The sequence below is a fragment of the Cynoglossus semilaevis genome, chromosome 4, assembly GCF_000523025.1.
Source record: "Cynoglossus semilaevis isolate Cse_v1.0 chromosome 4, Cse_v1.0, whole genome shotgun sequence".
NCBI lineage: Eukaryota > Metazoa > Chordata > Actinopteri > Pleuronectiformes > Cynoglossidae > Cynoglossus > Cynoglossus semilaevis.
Window position 1 is genome coordinate 7,819,137 of NC_024310.1, and position 12,113 is coordinate 7,831,249.

The 12,113-nt window shown below is 41.9% G+C and overlaps 2 protein-coding genes across 2 annotated transcripts in view; both read left to right on the forward strand.

The window, feature by feature from the left end:
• Window positions 1-263: 263 nt before the first annotated feature.
• LOC103377906 (sushi domain-containing protein 6) lies at window positions 264-10,235 on the forward strand. Its single transcript, XM_008308884.3, has 5 exons — window positions 264-434; window positions 5,288-5,403; window positions 6,215-6,415; window positions 7,744-7,888; window positions 8,237-10,235. The coding sequence occupies exons 2-5, from the start codon at window positions 5,301-5,303 to the stop codon at window positions 8,571-8,573; spliced, it is 786 nt and encodes a 261-aa protein (XP_008307106.1). The 5' UTR covers window positions 264-434; window positions 5,288-5,300; the 3' UTR covers window positions 8,574-10,235.
• A 1,304-nt stretch (window positions 10,236-11,539) lies between these two features.
• The window catches only part of LOC103377918 (WD repeat-containing protein 20), an 8,421-nt gene continuing 7,847 nt past the window's right edge, over window positions 11,540-12,113 (forward strand). The window contains 1 exon segment of the mRNA XM_017031958.2: window positions 11,540-12,078. Coding sequence (XP_016887447.2) covers window positions 11,949-12,078 — 130 coding nt within the window. The 5' untranslated portion in view covers window positions 11,540-11,948.

Genomic DNA, 12,113 nt, shown 5'->3' on the forward strand with positions numbered 1-12,113 from the left:
TATAATTTTATAAAAATGTTTTTTTTTCTTCATTTTAAGTAGTTTCTCTTGTATTACTGTAACTCTATCACTTCGAAAATATTTTAAATAATACCACGGAAATTTCACAATTATGAGACTGCTTTTTTTTAAAGGTAAATACAATAGTATCGATGAGTGTGGTTGGGAGGGAGGAGGCGTTGGGGCGGGGTTTGGTTTCCTTCTTCAGCCAATCAGATCAGCGGCTGTCGCTGTCAAACACAGCTGATCGATGAGTCAGAGAGCAGCTGCTGAAAAGCTTCCACTTGTTGCTGAGCGCCAGCAGCGGCCGTCGGAGAAACACTCAGCTCTGTCCATCTCTCTGCCGATGTTACATCTGTCCGTGAACACATCACCGGGATTCTTCTCCGCTTCAACGCAGGCGTAAACTCTACTGCTGTGTTCACGGTTTCCAGGTAAGAACAGCACCGTTTGTGTTCTTAATTGCGCGGTTCAAATACACATTTATTTATCCCTGTTTTATCGAATTAACTTTAATGGGAGCTGGGAATCCGCTGCCTGCTTCTAGGATTTTTGTTGTTTTTTATTTTTATTTTTTGTCATCTTTATTAAAATCTCTCGGTGTGATTTGTTGAATTGATTCACGGATGAATACATATTAAATACGTATTAAAGCTAGAAAAGAAAATCGTGACTTTGGGTTGATGAAAACGTCACAGTTGATAATCACAGGAACATCACGGAACCTTCTGAGAAAAACTCGACGTGTTCACACTAACGATGTTGTTAGTGTACATTACTATAGTCAGTCTTCTGTCTGGTTCACTCTGTTCTTTTACACTGACACTGTCTCGCTGTCCCTGAGGCTTCCCCCCCCTCCCCCTCCCGGGACACCCGCCTGGTGTTGAAGACAATATCGAAGATTTCCCTTTATTTATTTATTTTGAAATGAATTATTTTTTTAGTACTGAAACCGTATACTCTAAATACTCACTGTGACTTTTATTTATTATAATTCAACCTCACCACGCGTTTATTTTTTTTAAAAATTGTTCTTTTTTTTTCTTTATTGATTTGTTTTGCTCTATGACAGTGAATGGGCCACGACGACACATTTTTATATAATTTTACATTAACAATGCCATATTAAGACATACCAGGAATTGTAATGCAGCTTAACATTTAACGCCTCTCTTGTCTTTGTTTCAGTATTAGTATATTGATATATTTGTGTGTAAAATGTTTAAAAACATGTTTTCTGTCAAGATTAATTCATTTATTTTTCATTGGTTCCAGTGTGTGTCTCTGTTTTACCTTCTTTGCATCTTGACGATTTATAGACTTGAGGGTTGTTTTTTTTTTTTTTTTTATAATTAATATCTTTTGCTGGATTGAGCTCGCATACAGGCCACATTATAATTAATTTCTTTTGCTGGATTGAGCTCTAAGGGATTAAGCGTACAGGCCACATATTTTTTGGGGCACCGTGGTCGACTCTCGATGGTCACCTTCCGCAAACGTGTAACATGTTTGTTTGAGTAGTGACTCGTTTCGTTAGGTACATCAACTGGCACAACTTGACCCAGATAAAGGACTGGAGTCGGACACGTCCTCGTTGTCCCACATCAACACTTTAGTCACGGCTGTATTCTTCATCAGTTCCATGAAACTTTACTTATCCCTTTAAGGACACATTCATCAGTCAGTAAGGACAGTTATTCTGCATTGAGTAATTAGTCACAAGCTGTTGTACTAGAATTGTCAACCTCTTATATCAGAGCTTTATTTGTTTGTTTATTTTTGGACCACTCTGTGGTAAAATATCAGATGTTTTTGATTTATTGACATTAGTCTGTCCCGTCAAATTCAAAGTCAATTAAACAATTTTTCTTAATTATTAGTAGTTTTTCCAGGTCAGGTTTTCATGCCTGAAATCATTGAGTTGCTGTCTTGTGATTGGCTGATTAGATCAAGCGGTGAAACAGTTGCTCAGTCTGTGAATATTCAGCCTCCAGTTCTGGTTTTATGAGGTTCAGACTAAAGTGTTAAATGGAATTGATATGAACAATTATTGCTGTGCTGTGCAGAATTGATATGAACAATTATTGCTGTGCAGCCGTTGAACAAATTGAATTGAACCGGCGGCTTTCCATGAATCAATATGCTCTCTCTCCGTCCGGGCAAATTGATTGTTTTAATAGGCTGTAGGATTTTATGGGTTTATTCAAGTACAGTGAGTCCTTCCACAAGAACTCACTGTGAACAGGGACGTGACAGGTCGGCGGGATACGTGGTATAAAGATAATAGGAAATGCAGTACGAAGAAAATAGAGACAGTGGTGACACACGTCTCACCCTGCCTCCATCCACACACTGTCACCTGTTTGTTAATGCTACATCAGCATTTCCTCTGTGCGCTGTGTGTGTGTTGTGTGCGTTCTTTGTGTATCCTGAATGTTCTGAGCTTAACAAACACCAAACAGCGCGCTGACTGAGCAGAGTGACATCCTTCACTTTCTGTTCCATTCACTCGGCTGTTTCCTTCATCCTAAAGTGTGGATGTGTTCACTTCATGCACCCTCCGAAATTCTGGGTCATTTCTTAATAACTTAGAAAATATTTAGTCCGTTCAAACCTGTTTGCTTTGCATAGTCAGAAAAGCGTAAAGAGCAAAGTTCAGAGTCACGTCCGCAGCTACTGATCAGCCAGACTTTCAGATGTGGGGGAGAATCTAAATATAACAGACCACCGGTTGGACTGTAACTGTGTCAGTGGGCTGTCACTGTCACGGCTGGTTGTTGTCTTATTGTAAACAGGCCAGAGTGTTAAATCAGGACATCCATCTTCTTTTTTTTATCTTTTATCTATTTTTTTTAATCTCTTACCCCATGCCGTTGCCCTCAACACCAACAACGTCCTCAACGAATTCCCGTGTGGAGGCACAAAATATATCTCTTCCTGTGTGCCAGAAAATGTTACCAAGAAAGAGAATTTAAACACAGAAGGCTGTTTGGTACAAGCCATTATGACAAAAATACTTTCTCTATATTCTACCATGTCAGTATTTAAATTAAAAAAAAATTACAAATGCCATTATTGGTTCCCGTGCTGCAGTAGAAGAATTAAAGATGGATTCAATCTGTTTCCCCTGTAGAGAGGATGATACAGTTCTCCTCCGGCCTTCGTTGTCACCATCAGCTGTCAAAGCACCGCCAATTTTCATCAACTCCCACGAGAACAGTAGGAAACTGACATTTACATCTTGCCAACATAATAAGTTTGTAGTCATCTTTGCACAGAGTTTGATGCGTCACATCTTATTTTTACACGCATACGCAAACTGTTGAAAAACAACACGTTCTTTTCCCTTATTGTGTCAAAGGTAAGAATATCACCAAGGATCAGATCAAGACTCAGACGTCCTGCACAGTTTATAGTCACAAAAAATAAATCTTTGTGTGTGTGTGTGTCTGTGTGTGTGTGAGGGGTGGGGGGCTCTCCCCCGCTGCTCTCGGGATGACTGGCATCTCTCTTGACATTAACGCAGCAAAGACTCACTAAACCGGCAGAACACACAGCATTGTCTCTCTCACACGCACACACACAGGTTGGCATTTGGTCTCATGCTCTTGCAGAGCTCTGACTTTTTTGGCACTCGTCTGTCACAGGAAGTGTGTGTGTGTAGGCTGGTGCAAGTCATTTGGAGACAGAGTCTGACTACTTGTGGTTCTTACTGCTGAGCCATTGGTGGCACATACTGGTCAATATGATCCGTGTTAAACCGCTGAGCTCTTTCACTGCTTCTCGATGAAAGACTGCAGATGAGTTACAGTAGGAGGATGAAGGAGATGGAAACACTATGTGAAGTAGTGAGTAGTTTCACGGTCTGCTGTTTTATTAATATTCTTTGTTAATTTTGCTCAGATTCTCAGCGCGAGGAGTGGAAATGTCCAGACTTTTAATTTTTTTATTTTTGAAGTCCAGAGGCCAGGGTGCAGCAAAACCATTCACGCTCACATTCACTCCTGTGGTCAATGAACCTAACCATCAATCTCTGTTGTTTTGAATGGCTGGAGGAGACCTTGTCCGCAGAGAAAACTCACACAGACCAGGAGAACGTGTCATCCACAGTCTGTAGGATCGTCAGGAAACTGATTGCTGTAAGGCAAGAACACTAACCACTCCTGCACCGTATCCTGGCTTTTACTGTTTAAAGCAGGGCTTCAAGGCTACTTAGTAACACAAAGAGCTGCTCGTTTGATACAGACTTCCTGAAAAATGTAATAATAATAAAACATTTTTGAGACATACAACAGCAGACACTCTTGTTACCACTGTAGTTGCAGGTGTAACTGATTTAAACATGACATTTTTTTACCCTCTTGTTGACTGGTTTCATTTCTAGAACACACGCCGTGGGCACCTTAGATAGTCCACGGGGGCAACCAGGTGACCCCGGGCACCACGTTGGTGACCCCTGGTTTAAATTCTGTCAGAAATACAAATACCACAGGTGAAAATATTTAACTACGTTTTGAATCGTTGGTTGTGACAAGTTATTCAACAACAGGTTCAAAGGTGAGCCACGGTCTCAGAATTCCCCTGTGGGAAATTCAAAAGTGTGTCATGGAACGAATGTGCAATTTACATTCTGTGACATGGTTACTTCCTGCCCACGGGCTGGGATACTCATAACTTTATGTCTTAAACTGATTTCACATATTTTAGTCTTAAAATGTTTTTTGTGAATTATTTTCCTCAAGAAAATTGAAAATGTACGGATTCTTGTCTAAGAATGTTTATAAAATGTCGCTGCTTTAAAAACCAGGTCAGCTTCAGTACTGTACGTAGTGCCAGTGGGGGTGTACGGCGATCTTTATTTGACTTGCACCACACCCTAAAGTACGGGTTAGCGCTTCACTCATGATTCATCTCAGTCATGATGTGAACAGACCGGTGAAGATAGAACAAAGTGTTGGTTTACGGCGTTGTCTCGTCTCCACTCTCTAGTCTGAAGAGGTCAGAGGTTAAAGTGCCTGTTTTTTTGCCGCGTCAGTCGTCATGACGGTCGTGTGGGTGCAGCTGCTGCAGCCAGTGAAGGTGTGAAGGAACCCAGCAGCAGGTCTGCTCCGTCGGCCTCCTGAGGATTAGAACAAACAAAAACTTCACAGCTGAGGACACACAGACGCTCATCTTCACAGCTGTGATGTCACTTTCCAGACACACTGTCGTACGTCACGCCTCACGGTTAGAGAGTGACTCTCCTGCTCCCTGACTGAACTCACCCTGATCTCTACTGTGTCCTCAGGAACATCGGGTTCATGTCGACGTCAGTCCTGCGTCCAGGGTCATGTGGACGTGTCAGTGTGATCTGTGGACTCCACCTCCTGCTCCTCATGGCCTCTTCACCACTCCTCACTGCAGGTATGGACTCTCGCCTTGTTAGTTCATCAACATCCTTTCATGGAGTTTTGCAGCGCATTCCTCCCTACCCTGCAGGGGGCGCTCTCAACACAGTTTAAAAGCACTGGTCTACTAGTTGTGTACACTGGTACAATATAAATGTTTGATATAAATGGAACAGCGTGAAACAGGATTCTAACAAACAAGAGTTTTATTTGAACATTACTGGAAATAAAATGCTTAAGAAATCAACAGTGTTGAGGTGTTTGTTAATGTGTGAACACAGGCTATACTTTGGTCTGGTGAGACTGTTCTCACTGTGTTACTGTTAGGTTTCGTTTGCGGTGAAGTATGTTTTTTTTTAACTGACACATTTTTGTTGACCGGTTAAAGCGAGTCGCAGTGTTTCTTAGCGCATCACAGTCCTGTAGAAGAACAAAACTTAAAAAAATGGAAGAAACGCAGACCTTGATGTGCATGTGGTTGTGGTGAAGGAAATGGTTGAGGAAGTGGATATTAAAATTCTGCAGATGTGGACATTTATGGGAGTGCAATGAAGGAAGTTGAAATCTCTTCATGTTTGGCAAGGCTGCCTGTTGAGAAAGCAGAAGTCGGCTGCGGGCCACGTTTTGATGCTGCTTCCTACTGAGTGAATGACCACAGCGTTTTGAATGGAAATATGTAGCTTTATAGGTTATTGTTGATAAAATAACTGACGTTGCATTATTTATTGGATTCATAAAATAACTGACGTTGCATTATTTATGAAACATCCATCGATGGATTTACCAAAGATGTCATGCTGGAGCTTTTTGTGTTTTTTTTTTTGCAGGCAGGCTGAATAACTGCACTCACCCTCTGGTACCAGAGCATGGAGGTTTCCGCTGTGATCCGTCTCCGTGCCGAGGTTTCCCACCGAAGACTTCGCTTCACTTCTTCTGTGAGCCTGGTTACCACATCACCAAGGCCCGAGTGTCCAGGTGCCGGCAGGGCACGTGGCAGCCCCCGATTCCTGCTTGTATTCCCGTTAGAGGTGAGATGTCGGGCCTTGAATTTTTTACTTTCATTTTAAAATACATTGCATGAGGTTTAATTAGGTCCATCGTCCATGTGTTTGGCTAAACCAGAGCTAGGCTAATTTCTTCAACCTTTTACAATCTGTTGTAATGAGTCCTATAAAATCATGATAAAGTCTTTTTTGGTTAAGAAGTTTTTTTTGACTGTATGTTGATCAGTACCTTCAGCTGTAGAAAAGTTTTAAAAATAGTTTTTTAATATTTTCTTATCATAATATATTATAATCAATTATACAGTCATTGAATGAGTTTCTTGGAATGATGTGAGGCCTAGTTGAACTTTATTGGATTGAAACACGATTACTAGTAAATTTTTTACCAAGAAGAGGGAATTCTCCGCAGTAAGACACAAGCAGCTGACTGCCACGCCACCTTTAGGTTTCTACAAAACTGAAAGTGAAAATACTGATATGAACGAAGATAAGCCAGGGAGGTGACTGGTGAACGAGCCAGTCAGAGCTCCAGTGATTCACTGAGGGTACGGTTAGGTCATGATGGAAGTCATGTGAAAGTCCGTGAATCAGGTCAGGAGTGTGTGTGATCAGCCTGTGGAGAAACTGCACTGTAAAGGCAACCAAAAAAAGGTGACATTAAACCCCTTCCTTTGTGACCAAGCTGACATTTCACTGCAATATTCCCCTGTGACCACACGGGTTAGCGCTTCACTCATGATTCATCTCAGTCATGATGTGAACAGCTGAGTTAACGGCGACTCATTGTTTCATGTTTATATAATGGTTTTAGTTCTGGGACTAACTGTTCATACACAACCAGAAGCCCTTGTCGTGTGAGTTGACGCGGTATGTGTTCAATGAAAAGTGCTGTGACGGGAAGTCGGAGCGCAGAAAGAGGAAGTGGGCAGAGACACCATAATAACCATTAAACATTTCCTCTGTGACGAGCGGCGGCGAACTTATGGAAATTAACTTCCATATCATCACAGGCACCGACCACATAACACAATTAAAATAAATGTGCTTCCTGTCACTGATTTTATTCACAAATAGGTTACGTATCACAGTTTTTTTTTCCTTCGGTGGAGCTTCAACGCTCACTTTTCACATAGGAAGTTTTCAAATCACACCGTAACACTGGAAGTTCAACTCATTTATGCTTTTAAAGAAGAATTAAACAATATTTATATAAATAACTCCAGCTGGAATAAAGTCAATGATTTCGAACGATTTCTTTATCCCATAAAGCTCTCACTTTGGACTCTAACGGTTAAGGTTGTTGCAGCTCCACTTCTCCATCATCATCATGTCTTCATGTCTCTGTTCTGCAGAATTTAGAAAAATAAACGTGGAAGACAGATCACATGACTCGATGCCCAGCATGGCGACGACGGCGGTGGGCGTGTCCATCTTCCTCCTCACCACCACTGCCTGCCTTGTTATCAAGTCCCGCCTCTACCCCTGTCACTCACATGGGTATGAATTCACCACATACAGAATAAAGATGTAAAGATGTAGTGTCTAGTTGTAAAGGGAGTACTGGAAAAGTTCTCTCTAGTTCCTGCTGGCCAACAATGGTACTGCAGCAAAAACGATTCCAAACAGCTTCCAAATGATTGATATTATGTGATCAATTATGTGATCATACCTGGTGAGAAAATGTTTATGCACAGGAGAAATTGGACTGCAAAATAGATTTTTTTTTTATTATTATTATTTGAACTTACTTGTGAATTTTTAATTAAACTCTAAATTTTTTATTATTATTATTTGAACTTACTTTACTCTAATCTCTCCCTCCCTCACCCTTTTTGTCTTTCTCAGTCGACGTTCCTCTGACCAGCTGGACCTGATGGTGGATGGACTTCCTGTCTCTCTCCCCACCTACGAGGAGGCGGTGTACGGCAGCTGGGGTCAGCGGCTCCCGCCCTGCTCAGCGCCAGGACCCACTCAGCTCCTCATGGCCCAGGAGGCTCCAGTGTCTCAGGAGTTGTCTCTCAGCCATCAGTGCGATGGCAGTTACAGCCCCCTCCTGTCCTCCCAAAGCCCAGACAACCCACCGCCTCCTCCTTACGAGGAGGTGCAGCCATCACGACCCGGAGACAGGATCAGTGATGGAGGCGTGCGGCTTCTTCGTGTCAGTGACGACAAAGACACCTGATTAACCGACTGTCAGGTTCTACCCAGACTACACCTCTGACCCAAGGCCTGCAGCTGCCCACAGTCGACAGTACGATCTGACTGACAGTTGAAGCGCTGTAGTGTTTGCACATCACACGATGACTGAAAACCTAAAAACTCCTGTGCTGCCGGCACTTTCTCTGGTCGTCCGCAGCTCATCCAGAGTCAGGACGCTCTGTCCGGTCATATGCTATTTTAGAAGAAACAGATGAGCTCTGATTGACATCAGTCAGGACTGTGGTGAATTGTACAGCAGAAGGAGGGACTTCCTGTGAACACATTGTTTTTCTCTCAGATCCCTCTGTCTTGTGTCGATTAACAAAATCAAATGGATGGAGTGGCCTGTATGGATGGACTGCACCCGTCAAGTTTTAAAGGCTCCATTTTTAAAGGCAGATTGCTCAAAATATCATTACAAATGTCATGCAACACCGATCGGTTTCCTATAAGACACCTTTACATGTGTTTATCTCACTTATTGTACATTTTCTTTCCCCTTGTTCTTCGATCGTGTTTCTACTCCGTGCTCCGACACAGTGTCTGGGTTGTTGTCTGAGACGCCGTCTCTTTAGGCTGTGACGTCTTACTTCAGCAAAAAGCTGGACTTCAGTTTTGATGGTCTACTTCTGTTTTCCTAATACAAAATATAGGCCAAAATAAGTCTGTAAGTCTACAACACCAGAAATGGCTGAATTAATATTATTGTTATTCTATTTTTATTTATTACACAGTTAAAAGGCTCATTTCTGGTAATTATACTGGAAGTGATATAAAAAAGTGGTATGAGTTTATGTTTATATTCAAAATAATATACTATTTTTCCCCAATGTCCAAGAGAGTCAGGTACTGTACTGTGGTGTATCATGAAACAGGTCAGTGTTGGCTCTTTCAAAATACCATTCACTTAGTTAAACACACACACAAAACGCAACACATTAGTATGAGTTTTCAGAGTCGTGAGACGTGGTCTGTTTCCCGTCAGAGCTGGGGTTGATTTTCTACATGAAGAGACCATTGTTTCCAGGGCAACCTTGTTTTACTCCATTTCTAATTGTGACTCCTGCGCAGCAGCAGCAGCAGCAGCAGCAGCAGCATTGGTCCTCTCATTTAAAATGTGTGGCTTGAACACTGACAAAATGTGTTTATTGTCAAAATCAAATTGACGTACAGTCGTAGAGGTTTTAGGACTGATTTGAAGCATGATTGTGAAATACACACACACACACACACACATAAAAACAGATTCACGGGTTAAATTGTCAGTGTTGATGTGCTGACTGCAGTTTCTGTATTTTTTTTTACCTCCTCTGACCATGAATGTAACATATGTTTTCCTGATGGTTATATAATGTATTGATTTTATGATGATTTTACTGTGTTTTATAATGATATTGCACAATTGTGAATAATTATTAAGATGTTTCCGTCAAAGTTTGTCACGTTATTTGGGCTCTGCTCTAATTTGCTTTGATCGGCTGAATATTAACACCAGAATTATTGAGCTTAAGTTTGTTTCCTACGTTCCCGTTTTCTTTCAGGGATTTAGACTTTTTTATGTTTTAACTTTTAAAACTTTTATTACATAAATCATACATCTTGTCGTTAACAAAAAATATCCTTAAAAATACAAACCAAACAGAGACCTCGTTGCTTTTCAGAACTTTTATTACTTATACAATTTATACAATAACTGAGCTGCTGTTACAGTTACAGACACAGGTGGCACTGAACTTCTCCTTAACTTTTCCCTGTTCTCTTTTTGCTCTCCATCTCTCCACTTTGCTCCTCCCTCCGTCTCTCTCTGACCACGCCTCTTTAATCGTCCCTCCCACACCGTGAACGTAGACCACTGTGTGTGTATGTGTGTGTGTGTGTGTGTGTCTGTGTGTGTGAGTAATAAGAGTAAGTCCAGTTTGACCAAATGGAGAAGTACGCACGTGAGATGCCAAGAAATGAAAAGCAGAACTGTCAGTGGTGTTTACTGTAAACGGTCAACTGAGGTCGAGGATGAATGGAAAAAAAAGTCATTGATGAAAATGAAGTAACGCACTTCAGACCAGAGGAGTGTTGTGTTTCTGTTACTCCTAACCCAGTACTGCTATGAAAAGGTATCAGTTTGACCAAATATCCAGGTCTGATTTGCTGCACTTTCACAAAAAAAAGTAAAAAATTAGTTCTTGATGAAGTCAGCACCAAATATCCAGGTCTGATTTGCTGCATTTTCACACAAAAAAAGTTAAAAAAATAAGTTCTTGATCAAGTCAGGTGTCTATTCATGACTCCAGTCCAATGATGGCGTTGCATAATAGATAGAAATATCTTGCATGTGCATTGGAGGAACCAATAATCCTGACAAAATCTACATCTCATAAATACATCTGCACACTTGTGTGAACACCCATCATGCTTTGCTGTTGCCTGCAAACCTCCAGTCTTCCTGTTGAAAAAAAAAACGCCTATTCAGTGTATTTTAAGCAGAGCGTCTTCTTACAATTTTATAATTAATAATGTTTATGTTTTTTAATTGTTAGGTTTCTTAAAATTCTTATTTCAAAAAAATATAGAAATGATTTAGAATTTTTTTAGAAAAAATATATAGAAAAAATTACATTACATTACAATACAACTAGCAGATGAAACAGCTCATGTTTCCTATAAAAGACGACCGGACCGTGTGGTTTTAATGAATAATTATAATAAATAACGCCTCTCCTGAGCTCTGTTTGACGATTCGTAATGACGTTTACACAAACGTGTGCACTCACCTGGGGAGGGAGGAGGGGAGGAGCCCCAGAAAGCGGGTTATGTGAAAACTCAGACTAAGTTTACCCTGAGATGTGGGCAACTCTGAGTCAGTCACCATGGTAACAGACTCTGTGAACACGAACTGCTCGCTGGTAGTTATGTCGGATTTGTATGCTTTGTCAGATTTGTAGGCTTTGACTACTGCGCAGGCGCGCAAAGATGCCCTCTCTTTAACCCTTTACGACACACACGCACGGCTGCGCAGCAGCAGTCAGGCCGGGGCCGGGCCACAGCATCATCAGCAGCAGCATCAGCAGCATCAGGATCGTCACCACACGTACTTTACGCACACTGGATGAACAGAGGCAGAGACCCGTGCAGGATGATGCTTACGCCGGCTTCGAGTGTCTTTCTCTGCGGCTTTATTTTCCAGGTAGCAGCGGTCTGGTCACCGGTGCTGCCGTAAAATGTACTGGAGCAGACCGGGCGTGCTGGTCGGCCTTGGTCAGCTCGGCTCGCCTCTCATCTGTATATTCTAGTACTTTTCATTGCGCCGTTATTATTTCCAGGTCAAAACCTCGGTTTCCTGTGCGGCTTGTTTGTACTAAAAATGGCCGGAGATGGCGGCGCTCTGAAGGATATCAATGATATTAAATCACAGTTCCGGACCAGAGAGGGCTTCTACAAGCTGCTCACCCTCTCGGACTCGCAGCAGCGGGGCGGACTGCCGCGGGGTCCCACCGCCGGAGCCACGCTGGGACCCCGGCCCGGACCC

What these genes read in the sequence shown, in the direction of transcription:
- LOC103377906 (XM_008308884.3), top strand. Translation starts at nt 5,301, where the DNA reads ATGTCGACGTCAGTCCTGCGTCCAGGGTCATGTGGACGTGTCAGTGTG. An exon ending in TTCACCACTCCTCACTGCAG is followed by an intron (nt 5,404 to 6,214) that starts GTATGGACTCTC and finishes TTTTTTTTGCAG; the next exon opens with GCAGGCTGAATAACTGCACT. An exon ending in TGCTTGTATTCCCGTTAGAG is followed by an intron (nt 6,416 to 7,743) that starts GTGAGATGTCGG and finishes TCTGTTCTGCAG; the next exon opens with AATTTAGAAAAATAAACGTG.